This window comes from Barbus barbus (assembly GCF_936440315.1).
Source record: "Barbus barbus genome assembly, chromosome: 50".
Lineage (NCBI taxonomy): Eukaryota > Metazoa > Chordata > Actinopteri > Cypriniformes > Cyprinidae > Barbus > Barbus barbus.
The window spans coordinates 4,932,677-4,958,880 of NC_136728.1; the positions used below are offsets into that span (position 1 = coordinate 4,932,677).

The 26,204-nt window shown below is 38.1% G+C and overlaps 1 protein-coding gene across 1 annotated transcript in view; it reads right to left on the reverse strand.

Moving 5' to 3' along the window:
* The window catches only part of LOC306867973 (ankyrin repeat and BTB/POZ domain-containing protein 2-like), a 47,634-nt gene that overhangs the window by 18,165 nt on the left and 3,265 nt on the right, over positions 1–26,204 (reverse strand). The window contains exon 2 of the mRNA XM_079413943.1: positions 3,527–3,676. Within this exon, the coding sequence (XP_079270069.1) occupies positions 3,527–3,676 (150 nt within the window). The remainder of the gene's footprint in view (positions 1–3,526; positions 3,677–26,204) is intronic.

The following is a 26,204-nucleotide window of genomic DNA, read 5'->3' on the forward strand; positions in this document are numbered from 1 at the left end:
AAAGAAAAACAATTCTTAAAAAGGTTTTCAAAAGCATATAAAACTAACATGAACAAAATGTACACTCAATATTTTATCGTTTTTTTTTTTTTTTTCTTCTTATTTGTCATTGACCCAGATATCAAATTATCACCAAAGCTCAGTCGGAAGCGTACAAGACCTTGGACACTAAGTGAAACCAAAAACCACAAGTTGGCCTTCAGAGCAAATGTGGAAAGCGAATGTGAGAGTCAGCACACATGCCTCCTCTAAGCAGCTTTGGGGATGAAACACCCACCTGCTGATGTCTTTCCCTCATGGATCTCACAGTTCCACAACATATGAACATCCTTACGATTGTACCAACAAGGCATCCAATGAAAATTGGATTCTCAACACATAGCAGGAAACAGTCCAGGTACTAACTAAACTACATATGGATACACTGATCGAGATTCAATGCATGTCTTGGTCTACGCTAACTTGAGAAGCAAAGTTGTGGGCTGGCCACTCCATTTGTGGGAACATGTAGACTTCATTTGTGGTAATCACCCCATGGGTTCATTTTCAAACCACAGAGTGGTTTGTGAGTAGGAAGAATCTTCTGTTATTATCTGAAAGATGCCAAACTTGCACCAATAGGGCCCTTATTGTGTTCTGCCAGGCCCTACAAAGGGTCTTAAGAGAATTTATGAAGCAATCAGGAAGTTGAGAGCTTTTTTCCACTAATGCTTGCCCTACAGGCTGAGATCAGTGCGATTGGACTAGAGATATTAAATACAACATCCTCAAAGCTCATGGTAATACTTGTTGCAATTTAAAGCCCGATATACTTGAAGTGAAGTTCTTTTTCCTTCTTCGCTTAGGGTAAAAAAAAAATAAATAAAAAAAAAAGTAAATACCTGAGCAGCAGTTTATTGTCTCCGGCACTGCCTATGCTATTGGGAGCGGCATTTAGAATTTGAACATGTAAATATGTGCTGTGTCCTTCCCTCTCGATAGCAAAGTAAACAACAAAAATGACAGGAGTGAGAAAGCAGCAGTTAAGAAAGCACCATAGTGACGTATATGTTTGCACCAGCTCTGCAATTCTGGACTCCAGTCAAGTCAAGTCACATTTATTTTATACAATAGATAACTTGAAAACAAGCTTTACAGTTTTCAAAATGGAAACCATGAAAGTTAGTGTCACTTTCAGTTAGAATTATAACTTCAGTTTCTACTATAAAGCAGCTTTCATTTTTTACTAGACGGACTGAGCAGAAGAAATTCACCAGAGAAGAAATTTAACCAGAATTTCTACCTCAAAAGAGGCAGAGCTTCACCTACCTAACATGTAACTGCTACAGACCAATGGTAGTTCAAAGGTGTTTACCAACTGGAGCAAACTTTTCCAGAACGTTTGCTTGTTTCAAACTCCCAAAACTTTGTTTAGGCTTGATTCGGTTTGAAATGTCACATCAATTCATCTTCGATTTTGCGTGTCTACTATGTCATTTCAAGGTGTATACAAGCTGGAGCTAATTTTTACATAAAATTCACTTTTGCAGGTTGTTTCAAATTCCTGAAACAAATTTCAAATTAACTTTGTTTTGGCCTAATTTTGTTCGAAATGATGTTAATATGCATGCAAAATCGAAGAACGAGCTGATTTATGTAATCACTATAGACCAGTGTTTACCAGCTCAAGCAAACTTTTTCATAAAGTTCACTTTTATATTCACTTTTCAAATTCCTGAAAAAAATCCCAAATGTCACATCAGCGCGCTCTTGGATTATGCTTTAAGTATATTAGCCTTTACTTTTTCAACCATTCCTCTAAATTCAGACTGAAAGAGCTACCAACAACAGCAAATTTTTCACATGCCAAATCACACATTTTAGGCTGTGTAGATACCCATTTGCATATAGCATTCCACGGCAGTTGAGGACGTACAGATGCCCCACTATCCGTCGGTCTCCTGGGTACAGCTAGATCAAACCTACATGAGAGCTCATGGGGAGGCGCCAACATCACAGGCAGTACACAAAGACAGCTCTCACTGAATTCATTGAGTTTTATGTGTGATTGTTAATATCCTGCTGAACGTTTGGCCTGCATGAACGTGCCCTTGTGCTGTGGGAGACAAGCAGCAAAGTGTTCGGGTTTTGCAGTAGGAAATTTGTGCCTCCCATCGGTAAGCCGCTAACCATGCCACTGGTGTGCCTGTGGCATGGTGGGTAAACACAGGTAAAACAGCTCAGAGTACGGCAACCCATGCCAACAAAGGAACTCCTTCACTGCAAGGAAAATATCCCATTTTCAAATGTAAACTTCTGCGAGGAGGGAACCAAAACACTGTACAATACACCGACAGACTCTTGCTGAATAAGGCACTGTAATCTTTGTATTTACACTTTAAAAGTTAAGCTAAATTGCATTTGTTCAGCTTTCCACTTGTATAAAATCCAGTCCAGACAATAATTCCCAGACCAGATGTTGTTTTTATCAAGGGAAGCGTGTTGAGACAGACATGCTTCATTTGAGTGCAGATGAGTCAGGCATCATGAAGTCAGAGGAGACACTGGCAAAGCGGTTCATCTTCCTTCAATCCTGATAGGAGTGTGCCTATTAACACCAGAACATCCTGCAGGAATTATCTAAAATAACAGACACGAGGCACTTAAGGCACCAGAAGACTTTTAGTTGACACTCGTTTTGTGCCCTTTTTCTCTATTTCCATCACACAACATTCTGTTAACGGCATAGTGGTGTTTATTCAGAACATAAAATAATAGGCTAATCAGTCCGGAAAGATAAACAGCATCCACATTATCTCCTTTTCCATGTTGTGTTTGCAGGGATAACAACAAGCAATTGTCTCTTTATATGAAACTTGCTGCAATCTTGACTCTGTTGAGTGTCAAGGCAAGCACTGTGACATACCTAAAATAGTAAACTTGTGTAGTTTATAGTTTGGTGTATGTACACGATTTTATATCAAAGTATATAAAAAAAAAAAAAAAAAAAAAAAAAATTATATATATATATATATATATATATATATATAAAATCTAATTTCATTATTTTATGTTTTATGTTGCTTATACTTTGAAAAATATATATGCAAAGTAATATGCATATAAATAGTATATGAAATATGCAAAATAATACGCAAGTTAAAATACAAACTTTTAGTTTGTATATATTTACATTTTGCCTTAGTTGACTTAGTACTATTATTTTTCACTATTAAAACTGAATCCAAAATTTAGCAATATAAAGTTTTAAACAAAATACAATAAGCAAACAATAAACAAAATAATACAAAAATAAAAAGCAAATTAAAATTGCATTTAAGATTCAGGATATGACATTAGCGATACACATCATACTGAAAGATTCCAGCATGCCAACCTTCTCATAAGCTGTAGCTTAAACGTGAACTTTCTGAGTTGTAAATCATTCAGTATGTTTCATAATGGACATAATGGACAAGAGAGAGAAACAGATAAAACCAATAGTATCAGACATAACAGACAGACAGGAAGTCAGTCAGACACTCACTCAGTTCGGAGATGCTGCCCACACATGTAGCCAGTAAGGCCTGTTCGAGTGTTCGCAGCTCCAGTTCAGCATACGCATCCTCTCTGCTCTCCAACCCCGTCTGATGTCCCTCCGTGTACGGACTGAAATGAGCCGGAAGTGACAGAACACCTAAAATATAAAAGACAGGATACTAGTCAAGACAAAATGTAAAATTGACACTTTTACCTTTGTGATCACATTTACAATTGCTTGGCGAAATTTGGGGAAAATGTATAACAAGTAACGCAAGTTACATAATCTTTTTTCGAGTAACTGGAAAAGTAACGCATTACTTTTAAATTTACAACTAAATATTTGAGTTATTTTTTTAAAAAAAAGTAATGCAAGTTACTGTTTTCCCATTTATTCACTGATATCTCTCCTATTCCCGTGTTTAGAGTAATTGGGAGTGACAATTTCCCTCCCATAGACAGAAAAGATCCTAACACATTCAAGGTCCAGAAACGTTGATTTTCAAAAGGTTCAACCGTACTTTTACGAAGCTACGAGAATACTTTTTGTGTGCAAAGAAAATAAAAATAACGACTTTATTCAACAATTCGTCTCCTCCGCGTCACCCTATAGCGCCATTTCATAGAGAGTATCACATGTGTAAGCAACGTATGCTGCGTATAAGACTAGTATACCCTTACCCATACGGTGCTGCGGACACAGAACAGCATATGTTGTTTACGTATGTGATAATCTCTAAAATGGCGTTGACACAGAGGATACGAATATTTGAATAAAGTCATTATTTTTGTTTTCTTTGCGCACAAAAAGTATTTTCGTAGCTTCGTAAAATTACGGTTGAACCACTGATGTCAAATGGATTATTTTAAGAATCTCCTTGCTACATTTCTGAGCCTTGATTGTGTTAATTACATTGCTGTCTATGGGAGGGTCAGAGAGGTCTCAGAAATCATCAAAAATATCTTTGTTTTTCCAAAGATGAACGAAGGTCTTATGGGTTTAGAACGACATGAGGGTGAGTAATTAATGACAGAATTTGCATTTTTGGGTGAAATATCCCTTTAATGCAGTTTTGTAATGCATTAAGGTCATTGCACACTGAGCCCGAAATTTTCATCCGAAATTTTCGCACATTAAAAAATAAATATGACCTCATGTTGTGTCAATCACGTTTGCACACTGCCTCTGAAACTTTTGTCCGTCAAAAAAAAATTCGGATCAGGTTTGATTTTCTGCGTTTTCACATCTGTAGCATGCATTTTGAAAGGAAAGGATGGGGAATACGAAAAAACTGAAAATTTCGGACTCAGTGTGTAATGACCTTTACTTTTAAATGTAGCTTTCCCCAACGCTAATTTCAATCACCTTGTTAACACGTGATGTGTTTCATACATCCTTTTTGATAATCGCAAAATTTCACAATGCGGCTGCACCTTTACTCCAAAACAAGTCTAAGTCTTTGACAATCAATGCAAGAAATGGTCTTCAGTGGACATTTAATTAAACCAAATTTAAATTTAAACATGGACGTTGTTCGTGGAGTGACATCTTGCCATTTTTTCCAGGTTCAGATGCAAAAGAAACTTTATAAAGACTTGTTCTACACAAAAACAGTTGTTCATTTGCCATATTTACCACTTTCAAAACTGCAGTCACTGGAGAGATCAGAAAAACAAAGGTGCCATTATGATCCAAAACCCCAACGTAACATTTAAAACAATTCCAAACAAACTAATTCTAAAGTTTACGTGCTTCAGGGAGGAACACACAAACAAATGTGATAATTAGCATGAGATTCTGTTGTGCCATTGTGAAACACTTTATGACTAAATCCAAACAACATTACTTATAAACGTCACTTTCCACTGAATTACATTTGAACAGAAATCATGAGAACGTCAATAACTGGTGACTAGAACTGTGTCTTATTGTCTCAAAAGGTGTTGTCTTTGATAACAGAGATTGCACAAGTTTAGGACAGTCACTTCCTCTGTAAACATCATCTCTCACATTCACAATGCCGATTTCTAGAACAACCTGGTGATTCGGTGTTGATCAGTTCACAGGCCTTTGTATAATCTGACTGGAATGAGTCAGTTCTCAAAGCAATGCTGCGTGTTCTACACATTAATCTGACCGTCTGCCTAATTAAACGATTGCGTAAGACCAGGATGGCTTTATTAAAGCAATCATTTATGGCAGATAAAGAACGGTTACAGTTACGTAACATGAAATTATCTGCTCAGTTCCTTCAGCTCTTCATATTTCCAGTCTTGTTGAGATGTTTTGGACTTTGTGAGTCATAGTGGGTTTTGTTTATGAGACGGTCATGGCTTCATCCTACACTTTTCTCCTCTAAATTTGTTTTTTGCTGAGCCATCATTGGTTGATTTAGTTGAGCTGTCTCCAGTAGTGACTTCCTGTCCATATGGAAGGATCAGGAAACACAAGAGCGATCAAGGAAGGGGAAACTTGTGCAGTTAAGTTTCTCACTGGTTCTTTGTAGTCCTGGACAAAGCTTTGCTTTGGACTTCAGGGGTGAGTGTCCGGCCAAGGAAAAGGAAACAAGCAAGGAACCCTACCAGAGAAGCAAAATCAAAGCAATATTGTTAGTCCTGTTTCTGATTTATGGAAGGATCTTCATAGGAAAGACGGATCCCTATCCCACCTGTGAACTTTAAAGAAATGTTCCAGGTTTAGAACGATTAAAGTTCAATTTAATCATTAGGATTTGTGGCTACACACACACAAAAAAAGCGTTTGTTAATACGTTTCATCTGAGTGCTCTGTGATGCATTCATTATGTACAAAAAAAAAAAAGATTGATACTTTGCACCAGTTTCCCAGGAAGTGACGATTTATTCTCTTGAACACATGGGATGCAAACAGTGCTTTATTTGCAAATGGTTTATAGGATATTCTCATTTTTTCGTATAAGTAAAATTCGCAACTTTGGATGGAATCGCAGCTAGTTTCAATACCATAGCCACAAGACAAACAATATGCAAATTCAGGTTTCTATGTAAAGTTATATCCAATTGTAACGTTTTGTTTCCTCGTTTCCCTTAAACAACTGTAAAAATGATTTAAACGACAATAAACAAGTAATACACAAGTTTTATTAGACAAATAAATCTGTGCTTAAAATTATTAGTTTCGCATTGTTGCAAAAATTGGCCCCATTTACTTCTACCTCATCATATGAGTCTTTTTTTTTTTTTTTTTTGTAATCAATACACCACAAATGCAGTCGATGGAGTTTAACTTGCACTAAACGCAGACTATTCCTTTAAGCAACTAAAAGTCTACATCCAGAATGTTTAGAAGTGCTTTTCTGCCCACAGGGCCAGTTTCTAGATAAACCCATGCTTTCTGCGTCTATCATGTACAGGGTGAAGATTCGAGACATTTACAGATGAGGGTGGCTCCAGTCAGTGTTCATGAATACAGTCTGTTTATAATACCACAGTGTGGTAAGAGTAAAGCACTATGGGAATGACTCCTCATGCTGGCATCATAAATTCCAGTAGACAAAGCTACACGTTTGCTTACAGTAAACACCCTCTTAATGGTGTCTGTGTTTTACATTTATTACGGCACATTTACAGATTCAGGGTGGCTGACTACCAACAAGGTGACACAATATCAAATAGACAGAAGAAAGCCACTCTTCTTTCATACATGAGATCGTATATGAACAGTGATATTTGCTACAGCAAGCACCACTTAATACAGCTGACAGGAAGCAGAGGTTTCAAGAGGGCCTGATTTCCTCTCCTGTGGTTCATGACTGTAAATATGAAACATATGGCTTGGTATAAAAATATACTGCTTGGTTGGTTCCCCGTGATTGTCCAATTAAGTGCAGGACAGAATTTCAGGGAAGTACTCATGTGAGTAAATGATAACTGGATGTGCCATTTCAATATTGTTCTATATTTCAAATTTATTCATGCTGTTTGTTACATTATGGATCAGATAGGGCGCATAATATGACTCTGCACTAATTCAGATGAGCTTCAAACAAATCTGTCCACAAACACACACACACAAACCTAGGATGTGGCTGGATGCAGCACGAGAAACCACCGTTTATGAGAGGCTTTCGGCTCCATCAAATGAGATTCTAAACCCCTGCACGAAAATCCAACCCACAACAAATTTGACCAGCTGCAGCGGGAAAAGCGTTTGTGTGCAAGTCTGTTTCTCTGTATATAGGGCAGGACAAAGCCTGGAGTATTTGCTGATGCTGGCCGTTCCTTACAATGGAATCGGCTTTACAATGAGCACACATGCCAGCATCTGCACTCAACACACTCTCAGCACCGCAGTCCGGTTACTGGTTACTCCCAAGGGCCATCAAGGGTGTTATTTGACAAGCCTGTGAAGAGTTTCCATGTATAGGCTTCATCAGAAGGTGCAGGTGTCCAATTAGACAGGCACACACGAATACTGTGAAAACGGTTTAAAATAGGAAAGGAAACCAACGTGCCATGAATAAAATCAGATAAACCATAAAACATTCATTCTGTGTTGCCAACAAACTCTGTGGACTCATTCTTGTATGTGAGCGTTCTCCAAATTTAGCTTAAAATAGCAAATCGCACCGTAAAGATCGGGTGTCACACTAATGTTTATTCAGTATTTCATGCTATGAACGACTGACATTAGGCAAGCATTCAATCTACTCTGTTTCCAAGTATTCTCAGGACTTAATTTTCGCTCTTGCACCATGAGAGCACGGCTAGTTGAGCTTCTGTAAGTTTAGAAACTGGCAGTACAAGCGAGAAATCTCCCATGAGTCCACGCCCCATCTGAACACCCGCCTGCCTTTCCCACAGCCCATCCCGACACACTCACACATAAAGAATCTCCTCTCCTCATTTGCCCCAGATCATCACTTCAGGGAGAAAAGTGTGACCAGATAGAGAAATAAAGAAAAGAAGATGCTATTTCAGTAGAACTGAGGTGAAAATCAATTTCAGGGAGGTTCCTCACAGCGGGAACTAGACCTAACAGGCGATAAAAGACCAACGGACGGGTTTTTATTTGGGTGTATTTATACCGACAGTCTTTTTCTTGAAGAAGCCCATTCCACTCTCTCAGTAATAGCAGCGGTGTCCGTATAGACTGCATTCCTGATGGATAATTGGTCTGGAAATAAAGATGTGTTTGGTCTAGCACGAGTCAGTTGTTCCTGTGTGTGTATCCGAGTGTGTTAAATGCCGAGGTCTCTCTCCTTTATGGGCCAAGAGGCCTCGTTCTCTGATGTCTAAGTGGCCTTTCACATTCAACGGAGGCCACCTGCTTCAAAAACAAGCTCTTCATTCATTTGGGCCTTGGTCAGCACTTTAGTCATTTCCTGCTGACAAAAAAAAAAAAGACTTTGAGATGATGATCATTCAAGATCAAAACGCAACATAAAAAAAGCTACAAATGTTGCATCCAAACCAGTTTCTACTGCCCACGCATACAGGAACAATGGAATTTCCAGAAGTCCAGACGTCGACTAACTTTTGGCACATGGCTAATGTTAACCGCACCTAAAAACAGCTGTTTAGGAGGTCAGGGGTGTTTAATTTAATTAGTAATGGTATTAACATGTTAACCTGACCTGAGATCTGTCACTAACAGTAGCTGACAGATAAGCTAATGATGAAGATGGTGGTAAAGCTGACGTAAATTTAATAAATATGCAGTAAATGTCACCTTCTACCATTATTAGGCTACATCTTATTCAAACAAGTACAATACTAAAATATTCAAATGAATACCTAGCTAACAGGGAATATTTTTAATTGAATTTATAAAAATGTTAGGACAAAAATATTCTTAGGCTACGTTTACACTAGTGTGTCTTCATTTACGGTTACGCCTGTCGTTTACACTACTCCGGCATTTTCGACCCTCAAAAACAGAGACTTTCGAAAATGCTGCAGACCTCGTTTTAGTTTGAAAACTCTGGGGTTGCATTTCAGCGTAAACGAATCAAAATGAATGGTCATGTGACATGCGTTTTCGGTTGTGTGGACGGAGATCGCTTCTGGAACGCAGTGAAAACGCCAGTGTAGACGAGGATCGTTTTCATTTTAAAACGCACTAGTGTAAATAGGGCCTTAAAGTAATGTTTATGAAACATTCTTATTTTAATATTTGATGGACATTCTCATAATAGTCTGAGATTAATATTCTCATCCATTTTTGTAGTTGAATATAAAATTTGTAGTTGATATAAGAAACATTTATGTAACCGTTAAAATGCTAATCACAGCAATATTAATACATTGTTTTTTAAAACATAAATGGATGCCATGTTGTAATTAATTTAGCGACTGTATTTAATAACTTTCATCGTAAATGAGAGCTGTAGCATAAAACATTAGTTAACAGATGCTATAACTAAAAACTGTTTACAGATAGTTAAACAAAGACGCTATATATACTTAACAGGCCTTGGTAAATACTAAATGGGATAAAATTTCAAACAAAATACACTGACACTATTCTATCACTATACTTAGGGCTGGGTATCGAGTTCGATACTTTTTAGGCACCGACTGAATTGCCTCGATACCACCGAGTATCGAAAAACGTCTTGTCGTTCGGTACCAAATTTCGATACCTAAGGGGTTAATCTCATCACCGTCAGTGAGCCAATAATCCTGCAGCACTAGGTGTGTTTGACTAGAAGCGGCGCGGCGCTGTGAGATCAGTGTTTGACCTCCGCGAGAGCGTTACGAAAGCGCACGGAGCAGTCTACTCTCTATGTCGCGCGGTTTGTTTACTATACACAGACTGAAGCTCGCGTGACGCTCGCGCCTCGCGGTGATTTGAGCGTCTGTCGTCTAACTAAATGAGGACATAAACACATGAACAACATCTCCAGAACTGCTGTGAGAGTCAATTAATGAGCATTTTACCGTTTGATTCGAGTAAAACTAACGTCATATCATATACACAGAGAACTGTAAAGGTATTCCCGGAAACCTGTCAAAATAAAAGTTTGGTTTCACTTGGAAGACACTGCGGCAGAAATATTATTGTTCAGCGGACAGTACATACTGCTACTACTAGGCTACTATTAAAATTAAAACTATTATCATTTTTTTTTTTTTAGAAATGATCACACAACAGTTATTCCATTTTTTTATTTTAATAGTAAACCCCCTTTGTTTGCCAAAATAAATAAACTTTGATTTTCAATCATTTAAATAAATTAAATTAATGTTTTATGTCTTCATTTGAAAACCAGATACAGAACACAGAATTTCTGAGGAAAAATAAAACCTTTCATTAGGCTATTTTAAGAATAAATTTAAATAAACTAAGTTGTTTTTATGCATTCAAATAATTAGACATACTACACCAGAATTTAATAACAATAAAACATATGATGAAAGAAAATAAAACACCCACTTATAAAAGTGGATGAAGATTTTAAATTTCTTGAAGTCTTTAACAACCTAGAAGTGATGATGTGTTTTAAAATGAACACGCACTCATGTAAACGTAGCCACGCACTAATGTAAACGTAACAGATGTGTAAACTGAAAACAATTTGAGCTTTATTAAAATTATTTATTTATTGTGTTGGATATATTTTGTTCCTTTGTGCAGTGGCTCAGGAGATGAGGCTTTGAGTCTGTATAAATATCAACATTAAAAATTATTTTTTTGAGATAATGTAATCTTATTAAAACTGATTTCATAAAATTGGTATCGAAAAAAGTATCGTTCAGGAACCGGTATCGAACTCAAGGTATCGGTATCGGTACCGGTATCGAAAATTTTTGAACGATACCCAGCCCTAACTATACTACTATATACTAAATCACTAAGTGATTTAAAATTTAGTCAAAAGACAATATTGATTTGTATGGAGGCAATGCTGTGTTTGACGATTTGTTTGCGCTAATTCAAAACTTTGATCTGACCTTATATCAGTAGTACCAGAAAATGTGAACAGATACTAGCTAATTGCTAACGCATACAAAAACTAGATAACAAAACAACCTTGTAAATTTTACTATAAAGTTAGTGTATATAACAATTACAATAAAATACATAGAAATTATGCTAAATGAATTGTTGGTCTAAAAAAAAAAAAATGCTAGATGCATATCCCAGCACTCAATATGCAATAGTTCCCAGGAGGCTTTGTGGCTTTGTTGAGATTAGGGAATCTCAGTTCATGATCCTCTGACTTTGTTTTGAAAGGTCTAGCTTCATAAGCAGAACAAATATTAAAATTGCAACATGGCTTCATTCCTCATGTAGACCTTGCTTTTTGAATTCCAGCCAACTGTGGAGCCAGTGGTTTCTTTTCATGTTTGCAAGGAATTACCACAAATTACTTCATTGTTCTCGTGTTACAGGTAATAGATTGTATTCCACATCTTAGAGAAATCCATGTTTTATATATTTTCTGAATAAAATGAGTGGCGCTTGTCTGTGAAAAACATTCAGAAACAGGGCGTTGTCATTCGGCTGCTAATGCCCTCAAGTTTCTATGATATTCTGGTCTCTAGATACAACTTCAATATTATCCAAGGTTTCATTTTAAGGGTCAATGGTTTGTTCAAACCACTAAATAAGAGCAATAGCAACAGTGACGCTTGCCTCAGATGTAAAGCAGCATTTGCTGTAGTCGCCTCTGGAACAACTTCCCTATTAAGAGAGACCCAACACAATCGACCTGCTGTTCAGCCTCTGAACGATGGAGCAATGGCAAATCTGATGGACTTGGAACTTCAGCGTAGATGAATGGAAATCTAGCACAGTGTTAAATGTTGATTTTATTTTCCCCTCTCTGCCTCACGCTTACTCTATATGTCTTCCTTCCACTTCATTAAACAAGAACATCTATGAATAACACACATGCTGGTCAATGAGATGACTACGGTTTCAGCATATGGAGCCCTTTAGTGTCACTTATGAAAATATGGAGTACTGTATAAATTGAAAGTCTGTTTTGTTTGCTTAGCATAGCAGATGAACTCAAAGGTCATGATTTGACTAAGGCATTATAAAAAAAAAAAAAAAAAAAAAATATATATAAAAACATTCAAAAGGGAAAAATCTAGGTATCATTCTGTATATAAAAATCATGCAGTTACAAAGGCCAGTGGGCTGCAATAAGGATTCTGACAAAATACCCTTTAACAATGACAGATCTATTCCTAAGGTCTTAAACATTTCAATATAAATTACTAGTAGTGCTTAGGCGAAACATCACAGACCGATCTTGTAATGATCGTCCACCATTTTATAGTGGAAACCTGGTTCATATCAGGAAAAGACCCAAACCTCACTTTCCTGGCATTAAGTCAGTGATATTCAGACCAATTCAACTCTGTTTAATATACTGCCTGTAATTACAAAAGTTACAATCACCCCAGTTTCAGCTCCACTCCGCTTTAAGTCTATTGCATTTCCAGCAAAAGTAGTCAAAAACTTTATTTTATAATTAATGATCATCAATTGGATCTCTCAAGAGAAAAGTAATATAACTGCTCATAAAAGGGGGTTTCCATTAAAAAAGTCAAAACCCCCCAGAATCCCTCACACCCATGACAGGAGGGTGTATCTTGATCCTCCAGGCCTGAGGGGACAGAAAATCACAGATGTGAAAAATCATCACAACACCCTAAGCCTCTGACCTCTGACCTTCACACCTAAATGAGTCAAACATTCTGTCTTACTCCAGTGCAGCCATCAGCACGAAAAGCAGCCCCCGTTGCATGCAGGGAAACAAAGCTTCTTTGTGGCAGTCCACCCAAAAATGTCATTCATAAAGATATAATTGTTTCAACTCAAAACACATACATAGCAGAAACGTTGTTTCAGAAGGTTTGTTATTTCAACCTGTAAAATTCAGTCCTAATATGTCTTCAATTAATTTGCTTCATTGCTCTGAGCAACTGTAAGTCTTGTCGGTGGCACTTTTATTTAAATACAATACTGCAATATCATGCAAACATTAATTTTCAATCAACATGTTGCATATCATTAAAAATTCAAACAGTGGACTGCATTAAAGAGAACTGTACTATGAAACAACAGCTGCTTAACCTGCGTTCCTTGTTTATACACAAGCTGACATGCTGACGCCAATAAAGGGTAGTTGGCATCTGGTTACAAAACACTAGACAAAATACAGTCCATACTTGATCACTATCAATATCATTATCAATATCAAATCCTCACTGCTGACTTGAAGCTATCGAGATTTGAAATGTGGTTCCATGAGCTTAACAGAAACCTGGCAAAGAGCTGAGACTCCCAAACTTTGCGGTTGTACTGCATGGACATCAATTTGTGAGAGCAGACAGAAGCTTGAGAGAGAATGACGAAAAATAGGGAGTGGACCTGCTACAGAGGCAATGGTGTGGTTTGCGAACTCACCACAAATCATTCAAACACACTCATTGGCATCTCTGGGGTTTTAAACTTTCACCCTTCCCCACCCTCACAACTTTCTTTTAAAAAAGTTTGTGGCTTGCACATCCAGAGAAAGCAAGACTCTGACCTGTTGTATACCAAAGTCAAAAGGCATAAAACTTTGGACAGACTGGACCACAACTTGGCAGATTATCCAAACATACAAACCAGTCATCCGGTGTCTGCCTGCAACCATGAACTGTGAGAAACTGGACAGGCGTGGATTCTTGGGTTGCCTTGAAGGAGACACATTGGAACATGTTGAGTCATGTGGTGGGGACTTTGAGGGACTCAACAACTATGTTTTGTCAAGAAGAAGCCATGGATCACAAAGAACCAGAAGGACCTGTTAAACAGGAAGACGACTTTATAGAGGAAGCAACCGAAGCAAGTCCAAACGGAGCTGAAGAGGAAGAGCAACTAACAAACATGGAGAGCAATTTCAAAAGAACAATATTAATTAAGTGGAAAGACGAAAGGTAACAAACTGGCTGGTAACCTAGTGCAGAAGAACCTGGACAGGGCTAATGAGATCAGTCTGTTCTTCAACAGATCTGACTTTCAATCACTGGCTCAACCCTACCCCCATCTCGGTTTCCTAGGGAGTTTCTGCTCCTTCATTTACCATCCCCCTTCCTCCACAATTCTTGATCTTCCTGTGAGCCCCCATCGGCCACTCTCCCAAACTTCCACCCACCCCAATCTCCAACTTGGTGAGCTCAAAGTGATACAAGATGACACCAGCATAATCTCCAGAAGCATCTAAACACATTAATCAAAACAGCCATCCTTAGTGACAAGAAAGTCTTTTACTAACTTCAGCTGCTAGTTTAAGACTTCCCTACAGGGGCTCCGCTTAGGTCTAGGAACTAGCCAGCATGGTGGTTCCTATAGAACCAATTTCCCCCTCGGCCCGTTTTCCTGGTTGCATTCACACGGCAGCAGGAACTCTGAAGCGGCCGACTGCGACATCTTTATTCGCAGCATTTACAAACTTCAACAACTGGTGAATGGAGGACGCCGTGATCAGAGCTGTTTTTGTTGTGTGTCGTGGGGTTCTTGATAACGGAGACGGAATATAAATGCACAATTTACGTGATTGAAAAAGAGTGTGAAAATCTGACTAAATCTCCTATGAAAACTTAGCGTTACTTATCAGCAAGGCTGAGAAAAGAACACAAAGCTGCAGACAACAGGTAACCAAATGCCGTTTTCGCAGTTTTCCATGTTTGTGGAGTAAATATTCTTACATGGCTTTTTAAAAATGCCAGGTACCTGGTGTTTCATAAGCGTTTGGCCAATCAGCGTACACTTATGTCACTGGTAGTTCCTATAGAACTGTTTTAGACCCTACCCTGAAGTAGGAGCTAATTCGTTCCCCCAAACAGAGTTCCTAGAACAAAATACATTCCTAGTTCTTGCGGTGCAAACACGTTAACAACAAAATTTTGTCATCCATTATAAACATTGTTCAGGTGCCACACTGATCGTGCCTGGTTTAAGGAGAGCATGCTGCTTTTGCCTAACTTGCACAGGACAAGCAATGCAAACATATCATGCATAAATGTCTGTCATACTTCTCTTGGATACACCTGTTTCAGAATTCCACAGCCTTGCCATCTTGTGGACCCAGCTGCCATCACTACAGGTGCCTCTTGGAGTGGCTTTTATTGTGACACGGCAACTATTCTCGTTATTCCTGACCATCACAAACAAACACACTAGGGTAAACACAGATGTGCTCATTCAAATACCACCGTGTGACCACACCCTGCTCTTGGACAGAAATCTGAATGGAAGAAAATATGTTCTGGTCTCAGGGGAACCTGCACTGCTCTTCTGGCTGATTAGTTGGGGGAGAAAGACTGAAAACTTGTGGACTGGTTTGAAGAAGTTCTAAATTGAGATTCTTTATTTAAAGTAGATTGTTTATTTATTAATCAACTTTCCAATGCAGCCAAGTAACTTAGAATCAGAAATCGGAAATGAGAAGAACTGAAGGTCTTGTTAGAGGTCACCAATGTTTATTGGCTTAAGACTACTTCCTAAATCTTGCAGTAATTCAAAGAGAATTGACTCAATTTAGCATTCAACTAAGGCTACTTCAAGTTGCTTAGAGCTAAAAAGCTGTGACCCAGAGGCCTTTGGGACCACCCACAAAAACCCCATTCAGGTACATAAGCCAGATGGAAAAAAAAAAAAATTGGGGGAAGACCGCTCCTAAATCCTACCCATCTGCCTTTGCCACAAAATACTCAAAATGAGGCCTTGAGGCAAGACGTATTCCCAAAATCCTGTTTGCTTCCTACAGAAGTTCAGAACATAGAAGGTTATGTTATAGGCGGTTCCTGACTTGCACAGGGTAAAGAAAAGGTCAAACCATTTTGTTGTACATTTTTCTAGTCTAAGACCTGCTATTATGACTTGCTAGTGTCTTACGGATTATAACAGTATTAAACAAACTCAGAGTCTTTCTGGAGATAGAACACACCCATTTGCATAAAAACAAAAACAAATGTGAGGTTAGCTACATTAAACATCATATAGTAGTTAAGTGGGCTAAGTGGGTTCAGTTAGCTAGGTTTAGATGGTTGCTATTGCTTTACCACACAATGCATTGCCTACTCAAACTACCCAAACATCTCAGCCTGTTATACAAGCCACCTAAATAACACTAAAATAGGACTGGAGGGTTAGCATCCATCTTTTATTACCACCTCTAGCGTCTGTGCAAACAACTAGTTCCCTGCTCCAAATTTGTCTTCATTCCCCCCTCCCTTTAGGCCTGACAATGTGCTAATAGCCTAGCCAACCCAGATGCCCTCTGCTATTACTTCTAAGCTGTTGTTCTTAAACAGCAGACATATGCATGGGATGAAAAGCTGAGCTTTAGGTTGACTGCGTGCTAAACGGTGGCAGAGTCTCATGGAACAGCCTGCTTTGTTTCTTGCCATGTGTGCTAGTTGGTCTACTGCTTTCTTTGACACTGTAATTATCAGTCTGCTCTGGTGTGTCCTGAGAGCAGGATGCAGTAGAATTGGGGGATGGTACAAATACTGAAAACTAATCTTAGACTTAAGTAACATTTCAGATATATGTTGTAGCTTGTAAGTTGATGCACTCTCAGATAAAAATGTGCAATGGTACCTTTAGGGGTACAACCATAACTCAGTACCCAGTGGGGAAGTATTACTACTTCAAGGTACTAATATGCACCTTTTAGTGGTAGATAAGGACAAAATTGTCCCCTTAAGGCAGTTGCCCCAGTGTCAAGCTCTTGTACTCATAAAAGGTATTTTTTTGGTTTTTGAGGATGCATTTTGTGATTCATGTTAGTAGCAGGTGTAAAGTCTTGGCTGACCACCAAAAATGGATATTCATACCAGGGCCTATATTCTAGTCTTTTCTTATCATATGGTTCATGTAGTCCTCTTGTATAGTTTGGAAAGCAGGGAGTGCTAATTACCTCTTCTCTGTTATTTTAGGAGGCCGACTGTGCCAGACTGTGCCAGACAGCATGGTTTCTCACAGGCAGCACGGTTCCTTACATGAAAGCAGGAGATTTCCACAGCTTAGGGTGTATGGAACGCTGTTAGCACAAAGCAAGAGACTTCACACTTGCTCATTTGCACATGTAAGATAAACAGAGACATAAAAATATGCATCATTTATGAAAATCCTTGAACTTCAGCAGGAAATGAGGCAGTAAATCTTTTCTTGTCTCAGTGCTGAATAACTGCTTTCCTACTCCTTTTTTCCCCCTTCCTCGTCTTTCCCAAGAAACCTCTGAAAGTGATTTTCTCCATTTTCCCACGAGTTTCAGTATAACGTTATGAGCCCTTTGTGGTTACTTCAACTCAGCCTGGCAAGAACCTGGCTCAGGTCTAACAGGGCTTCCAAAGATAATTGAGAGAAGGGCATGGACTCGCTTTCAGGATACGTGAGACGAGCCAAGCCTGTCCTCATTTTGAAGGGGGATAGTCTTAGAATACTAGGAATACACCCAGGGAGTTTACAAAAACCCAACCTGAACTAGTCTTTCTGACCAAACTAGATGCCCTTACAACATGTTTGAAGCTACCAAATGTTTAAAAGAAGTTGACTGTTTCCTTCAAGAAAAATTAGAGACCCTTAAAAGTAAAAGTAACCACTGTTAATGAGGCAATCTTGATATAGACCCCAGGAGAGAGCAGACCTTTAACTCGCGTCTGTTACAACCTTGCAATCTGGCTTAATGGGAATTCAAGACACAAATGTGGACACAAATTGAGGCTTGGCAGCACAACTTTACTCCACTAGACCAGGATAAAAAATTAGTTGACCTAGTTAGAAAACCTAACTATTAGTGTATGCACTTTAGGTCATATTCCAAATGCTGCCCTCCAGTCCTTGCTTGGCGGTGTCAATGCTTTGGTGACGTAATGCCACATGGACTGTTGGGTAGTAGATCCCTGTGAAGTTTGTACCAGTGCAAGCTTTGCAAATGGGAACTCATGAGCAACCTTTGAAATCATAAAGTTTTGTTGACTATACAGACACATGTAAGCGAATTCCACAAGGTCGCAGACCTATAGCGTTGCTCAAAATGACAGTAACCTAAAGAAACAAATCTTATGAAAAACTTTTGCTTGTTGTCATGAATTCGACAATGATTTGGAAGCCAGCAAGGCAAGCAGTGGTTCAGTTATCTTTCAACATCCAAATCAACGACATCTGAACCCACTTGAGTTTATTGACAAGTTATATATGAACTCATAAGTGTCAAAATGTTTTCCTGGGAAAGCAATAGGCATGTTCTATCTTGCTTCCTATCTACAGGTGACTTGCTTGGCTGGTTATTTTATAATGTGACAGGTACTGGCAAACTATTTCGAAACCACTAAAGCCATTCCTTTGAAGTTGTCCTGTAAAACACAGCTTTGTTTGGCAATTAAAGAGCTCAATGATAGCGTGCATTTTACACCTATTAAATATCGAGGTACTGTGACGTAGAAACGCAACCAGTGATGATCATCTCAGTTGGCAGGGCCTTTTGACTTGTGTCTGGAGGACTTCTTTTAAACACAACTTTCCCACCCCATGACTAATTCAACAAGCTCTCCCGATGTCCTAAGTGCTGTAATACATACACTGAGCCAAAGAGAGTTATTATACTTGCATCATCTACTAAATAGCTCAGGCTCGTTTTAATGAGCGTGGGTTAATTAAAGTAGGGTCATAACATTGGCTTTGTCCCCATTTAAGCCAGACTTGCAGATGTCCCCCATTACATGCAGTAGGACAGATGTGATGCCTTTCTCCCACACACGTCCATGAGCACAGCTTGGTTTTATAACCATGGACAAAAGTGTCCAGTCATAAGTCTGTCCCCAGCCAATTAGCAGAGCGACAAAGAGACACTGAGACTTCAATCCAAGAACAAACGCCTTCACACTAGAAGACAAAGAGTGAATTAAGAGACTTGTGCTCAGATTTCTCTCAAATTAAGCTTTTTATTGCATCAGAGTTCAACAAACACAAAATACAGCATATTAATGCAATTAAAAGGTGACGGTTTAAGTAACTTTATATATTCATTACTGATTATTTATCCCACAGCTCATACATAGCATCATGTCTCTTGAATTTTCAAATCAATATTTTATGTCTATTTATTCCCCTTGAAATAAGCAGAATCAATTCTATATTAAAGGTTCATTATTTATTATCACATTTATTAATAAATAATTATTATTATCAATTATTTATTGAACATTTGTGTCCTTTAATCATATTGCTGTTCTAAATTGCTGACAAAAAACAACAACAAGCCACAGGAGGCTACTTATTACACTAATTTTACCACGGTAAGGGTGTTTTCACATTTCACAGCATGCAAACACTCCTTAATTTTGCTAAAATCACATGGAGTCTCATGACTTATTGCTTTATGATAGCTTTTCTCAAAACAGGTGCATTTTGAGATTTAAGTTCTGTGTGCTTAAAATGCAGCTAAATGGACCAGATGTTTGAATTTTACATTTGTTATAACTAGAAATGCATGTAAGACACACACACACAACTTGAGATATGTGGCTGAAAAAGGACTGACCAATGACAACCATCAAGGGTCAAGACAATGGTGTCCTTTAAAACTGTCCAGCTGTCTGGACTCCAAGCTCTAAAAGTTGCCATTTACAGGATTTATGGCAAGCTACCTCAATGTCTGAGCTGTGTCCAACCTGCTTGTCCAAAATCAGGATGACCAGGGTCTCTAAACAATAATAAAGCTAAATCTGTCCTCAGTCATGGACTGATCCCCTAGGCCACCAAGAAAGAACGATCTGGAACATTAATTTTCTCCCCCACTACAGCAAAGACACAGCGAGCCTCAATGTCCATCATGCAAATCAGATGCAATCACACCGAACATCACAGAAAGCGAACGCTGCGTGTGCGAACAACTTTTAACAGAAATGTTTACTGGGTAATTTCTACTAAACTCTATTATGTCAATATTTTCTGTTGGCATTGAGCACTCTCAATATGAAGGCAGATATAGTCTTTCTACCAGTTGTTTCATGCATCCTTATGCCCGTAGGGTAAATTCCTACTTGGGTGAGAGATTTTTATAGTAGATTACTGCCAGAGTAATTTCTGTTATTTTATATAACTGGAAATATGTTGTAGATTTCCCCTGCCTGGGCATGTTTTACCAAAAAAAAAAAAAAAACATAAAAATGACTCTGAAAATAAAGAAATAGACTTTTGTTTCAATGAATCGTTATTTTTCCCTGAGTTTCTGTTGTTGTGGTGGTGTAAATCTAAATCAGGCATGATTTGAAGAAACTCATGTGGGAAAGCTCAGGGCTGTTTGGATTACCAGACTAGCAAACTTTTGAGGGCACTAAAAGATAAGAAAGCACCATGGACATTACGCAAAGACCTCTCAGTAGCAATAAAGCTTTTATAGCTTGTATATTGATCTTCTGTCTTCATTAAACTTTCATTCAACTACATTTGTTTTTAAAACTGAAAAGCAAACTTAGGAGCTTTTATTGGACATCTTACTCCAATTATTGATTTTATTGGCTACTGTAAGATTACAAACTTGTATTGCTGAGAAACTTTAAACAGAGTATGACATGCATGTTTATAAGACAAGCTTCTGAAAATATTGTTAGTTGGTTGTCTAACGGCTATGACATTTATACACTTTTAAATGTAACTTAAGTGTCCAAATAATTTTGGGGGTCACTGTATCCACTTCACAGCGCTGGTTTTACTGTTATTTGCTTAATTGTCATTTTTAAACAACAGAAATTAGAAAAATTCTAAATATTCAATAAGACTGCAATAACATTTACACACACGTGACCCAAAAGCTCACTGAATCTTGTTTAAATGGATTTTGTAGACATTTTAGACTATTTTAAGACCTAAATCAGCACTTTACAGACTAAAAATGGCAGCTGCAGAATTCAAACCCAATACAGAAGCCATTACTGTGCATATCTCTACAAGACTGTTTCCATTTACTGCAACAGCTCCCATTCAGTGCAATTAAATATTACAGGAATGTTCACAAAAGGCTGCTTATCGACAGCGATAAACCATCCCTGCTGCATTTGAAGACAAGAACAGGGACAGACAGAGTTTCATTGGATTATGACAAACGTGAGACGATCAGTCAATGAGAGAGAGAAACAAACCACAGGGGTAAAAGGAGGAATATGTCTTGTTTGAAAAGAACATTTAAATATGAGTTATTTCATTCATTATCATGACAGATGACATCGGTATAAGCCAAATTGATAAATCACAATATGCAACCGTTGATGGAAGCATATGGGCCTATTATTTATAATATCTACATGGCATATGGTCTATTTAATATTTTAAATATTAAATCCAGAGTTCTGTTCTTTATTGCAGAATGAATTGACTACTTAATTAGTTCAATATGTAATTATAATTGTAGGATATGCAATACTGCCAAAATCTAATAATACTGGCTACGCATTGAAAAGCAAAGTTGTGGGAAAAAGAGCTCTGAAGGCTATTTTAGTCACCAACAGCTATTTCAGTCACTATCTTCTGACAGGTGAACGTGCAAGCGACACGTGAAAACTGAAATGTGAGTTTTCCAACACTTTGCAGTGAGTAGGGAACTATTCATCCACAGTCACTCCATTTTATCCTTCTTAAACATTCCACTGCTGGAAAATACAAGACTGCATTTTCTCCTCACGATAATTCGCCCCAACATTAAACTCCTGCACGTGTCATTGTTGGCCATATTCCCACACTTCCCCTAATTTCCTGTCTGGGGTCAGTGTTTTCTTGGCAACAGGCAGAGGATTGACCTATGAGAACGTTTGTATAGAGGCATGAGCGCCAAAACATAAAGCCATGTGCTGACCGGCTTCAATCCGCTGCCTTTTCTCCCGCTATCCAACAAGGATTATGTCCTGAACTAAATCTTGTGACTCCATAAACAACCTCCAACTGCAACACAGAAAATACTTAGTACCTGCAACACTATCGATGCTATAGTATTTGCATCAAGTAAAAGCCACAATTCTTCAAACGTTTGCTGTTAACAATGGGTTTATCATTATTCAAACTGTTCTAGCAACTTTACAAAGATATCAATATGTGTATTCGCACTTTATTCAAATATGGCTTGACTAGGCAAACAGGATATTCAAATGCTTCCAAAAAGCTAGTGAGCTGCCAAACTAGGCAGCGTTTTAAGGGATCAAAAATACAGTCCTGACACAAAAGGCTGTACAAGTAAAAGTAGGTGTCAAAATGAGAATCTGCTTCTTAGGAACCTTCATTTGCCCAAAATGGCAATTGATGGCAATCCCAGAATGCATTGTGACAATCCTAGTGAACCAAAAAACATCTCGTAAATTGCATACTCTGAGTAGTTACATCCTTTGAATAAGTCATTATTTCTGACAGTTAAATAAAAAGTATGTACTATATAGTATGAATGTAATCCAGACTTACTATATTGGTCATGTCATCATTGTCATGTGAGCTTCAGTTGCGCCATTTCACGGTCATTCACAACTCTTCTCCCGTGGCCTCATGGGATAGTAAGATTCCCATTTAAGAAATTTAGCAGGAAGTAGTTCAACTGTGGACATTCCGCTTACTATTTACGAATACTGTCAATTCGGAAATGTTACTCTTTCGCATACTGTTTTTCGCCTACTATGTAGTAGGGAAGAATGTGATTTCAGATGCAACCAAAGTGAGGTCTTTAATGTGATTAATGGTGTACCTAATATTTGTGTGTGCAATTGTAATTTTATGCTTAAGAGCGTATCATGTTGTTAGTTTAGCCACATGCTAACATCAAACTCTACTGGAATCAATTGCGAGTTGAAATCTCTAGTGCACTTCACATGAAGACTGATAGTGTTAGAGAAAGCTACTTTTCAGAGTAATGCATTAGATTATTGCATTACTCCATAAAAGTAACATACTTTTATATGGAAAGTAATGCATTAGGTTACTTTTGCGCTACTTTTTGTCACCCAAAGATTATATTTTTGGCAAATTCTACCAAATTCTTTCAACACAGGGACAGAAGAGGTGTCAAAGAGTAAATGTGAAAACAAAAATTAGCAAAAAGTAACTTTTTGAAATAAGTAATGTGTTACTTGTACTGCGCTACCCCCACACTGAAGAGTGCTATATTTGTTTCACACTTGAGCTGCTGCCTATGTAGGGTGTTTCATTTCAGTCACTTACTGTATGAGGTTCCCTGAGCTCACAAGTTTTAGCTAATGCTAGAGACTAGATAATGAAGTTAATCTTGTTTTAAGGAGCTCTCTTGAAATGTAGCCCTTGAAATGTTTTAAAGCCATCATAAAACGTGTGCTGTTTTTAGCCGCTAGCTCAGAGAAGTCTGAGCTCCTTGTACAGCTGGGCCTTTGGTTTTGGCTGGAAGCACGTATAAACAGTGCCACCGACCATGCAAGATGGTGTTTTCCCTGTTACTGCCATCCTAAATCCACGAAGCATAAAAATAACCTCCACAAGACACAAGTGCACTGGCCTGCAGACTACTTATGCAAAAATTAAGCTGTATTTTAGGGCTAGGATGTTTCCATTAGGGTAGCCAATGTTCGAAAGCTGTGCCAGAAATTCCAGTACTGTCTTGAGTCTGCCGCAAAGGACAAGGGACAAAGTTCACGTCCTGCTCTGGGTCGGGTTCACAGATGTTCTCAACAGCGAGTTTGAGAAAGTCGTTGTTCAGGAGCAAAGTATGAAGATGTTTTCTCCATGAATCACTTGCACACTCAAATGCAACGAGAATATCAATAGCAACTATCGGCGATTGAAAACTATGCGTTTAGTGCTTTGTGTTCATTGGATTTTAAATGGCACGTTGATACAGTGGGCGCCTTGTTAAAAGCATGCGCGTTCACAGAAACGGCTCCAGGAAAGAAGGACTAAAGTAAATAGAGAAGAGGCAGAGAGTGTGTGTTGGAGAAAGTGGGAGTGACTTGAGTTGGCAAAGAGAAGCGAGTTTTAAAGACTTCCAGATGTGGGGCTGGTTGGCAGATGATAGAGAAGAACTTTTGTAGCAAACGGGCTATGAATTACTTTGAAAACCTTGTGAGTAAAGGTACTCCTACGATCAGTTACAATTAAGTCAACAACAAGTCAACCCTGTTTACTTCCTTAAAGTCATTTACTTTATAATACACCTTTATTTCATCCATTGAGAACTAATTTGACTCTGAAATAGTCTCTAAATGACAGGTAGCTGCATGCTTGGGGATGAAAAATAATGTCAGCAGAGAGGCAGGGCAAGTCATTACATTTTGACACCATGATAAATACTGCCATTCTGCTTTACTCAGGAAATAAGACACATAAAATGGTTCTGGATGCCATTTTGTGTATACCTTAAAGTCAGAGGATCAAAAGAAACCATGCAAACTTATAAGACGAGTGTATTGATCTATGCTAATCTGTTTAGAAGTCATTCTCCGGTGCAATAATAGCAGCCAACTAAAGCAGGTCACGAATGCTTTGCGTAATCAAGCACGTTCTGAAAGGCCACTGAGTCACGTCTGAAATCATCAATGAGCCACATTTAAGGCGTTTCAGATTCAGTCTCCTGCACTTGACAGAGGAAAGGCAGTGGATCAGATGCCCATTCATCAACAGTAATGGCACACGAGGGTTTTGTGAAGTGCACGCGCAGCACTTTGTTAACACGGCCGTCCTGAAAGCACATTGATCCACTGGGTTGTCTTTATGGACCGACCTAATTTGATGCCCACATGGGCATCCCAGAGAAAGCGAGCTGTGCAAGGATTATGCAGAGCTGAGATCCTGACTCACCGTGCCAAAAAAAGAGCTTTTTGCTTGCGTAGCCTAAATATCGCACTCACACTCCTCTGATCTTCTAATAAAGTCTTTCCACTGCTTCAGTATTGTCATGGAAGTAGCTGGATTTGGAGCAATATTTCACGCACATATTCATCCTGTAGCCTAGCTGAAGCCAGTTAGCATCCTAGGGTATGACATAAATGTACTAAAAATGAAAGTTTTTCCTTTGCGTTTTTGAAAAGTTTCATGTACAGATGAGCACATTATCAAAACCATCCCCGATACGTGAAAATGACTAAAAACGCTGTAATTTCATGCCAGGCCAGTAGTTGGCGACTAAACACGTAACACGCATGTGCATGACTTCACCATTTTCACAAATTCATGTTTTTGTAGTTTATATGGAGACGATAACGGTATTGTATACAAAAACTTGCACTTTTTTTCAAAAGTTTGCATGTTCAGGCCCCCAAAATGTTGTAGTTGCGTAAAAGAACGGCCAAAATGCATAAAACGTTTTCTGTTTTTTCTGTAGTTGAAAACACCCCCTATAGGCTACTCTGTAGGTGCTTTTAAATGCTTCAACTTCAATAAAAATGTTTTAAAATTGTCTTACAAAAACTAATAAAAATTACAAAACGTAAAATTACTAAAGGTTTCAAATGAAAATGAAAACAGAATATATAAAAATTACATTGACTTATTTTAATTTAGTTTACCTTGAAGTATTAAAATAAGCAAAAGTAAATATACAAACTAAAATGTAACCCTAAAATGTGTTTTAGTATTTTTGTGTGATTTATTTTTTTTACTTTTTTAAATATCTATATAGTTAAATTTTTATTTCAGTTTTAATTATTTTGGTACATCATCTTATTTTATTTCAAGTAACAATTTATTTATG